Consider the following 318-nt stretch of genomic DNA (forward strand, 5'->3'; position numbering starts at 1 on the left):
GAGGTTTCCGAGGTTTATGAGCTCAGAGCAATGGCAGAGATTGTGCCTGCTGATCCTATTGATGATCACATTGGCATTCGTAGTAATTACGAGCATGGAGAGACGTCATCATCAGCTGCATACACATCAACCGCCACCGCAGAACCGTTCTTTCAACCACTGGCCATTACCAACGGAGGAAGTGGTGAGTATGTTCCGGGCCCCTTTGACAGCGAGAGGTTGCCGTCGGTTTTCGCCTCCGAGATTCAGAGGTTTCTTCGTGTTGCTAACATCATTGGAAAGGAAGAGCCTCGCGTTGCTTATCTTTGTGAGTCTTCT

General features: G+C 49.7%; 1 protein-coding gene across 1 annotated transcript in view; it reads left to right on the top strand.

Annotated features, from left to right (window-relative positions):
* The first annotated feature begins 17 nt into the window (after nucleotides 1-17).
* LOC127740573 (putative callose synthase 8) overlaps nucleotides 18-318 on the top strand; it is a 3,436-nt gene continuing 3,135 nt past the window's right edge. Inside the window, exon 1 of the mRNA XM_052251635.1 lies at nucleotides 18-307. Within this exon, the coding sequence (XP_052107595.1) occupies nucleotides 31-307 (277 nt within the window). The 5' untranslated portion in view covers nucleotides 18-30. The remainder of the gene's footprint in view (nucleotides 308-318) is intronic.

This window comes from Arachis duranensis, chromosome 7 (assembly GCF_000817695.3).
Source record: "Arachis duranensis cultivar V14167 chromosome 7, aradu.V14167.gnm2.J7QH, whole genome shotgun sequence".
Lineage (NCBI taxonomy): Eukaryota > Viridiplantae > Streptophyta > Magnoliopsida > Fabales > Fabaceae > Arachis > Arachis duranensis.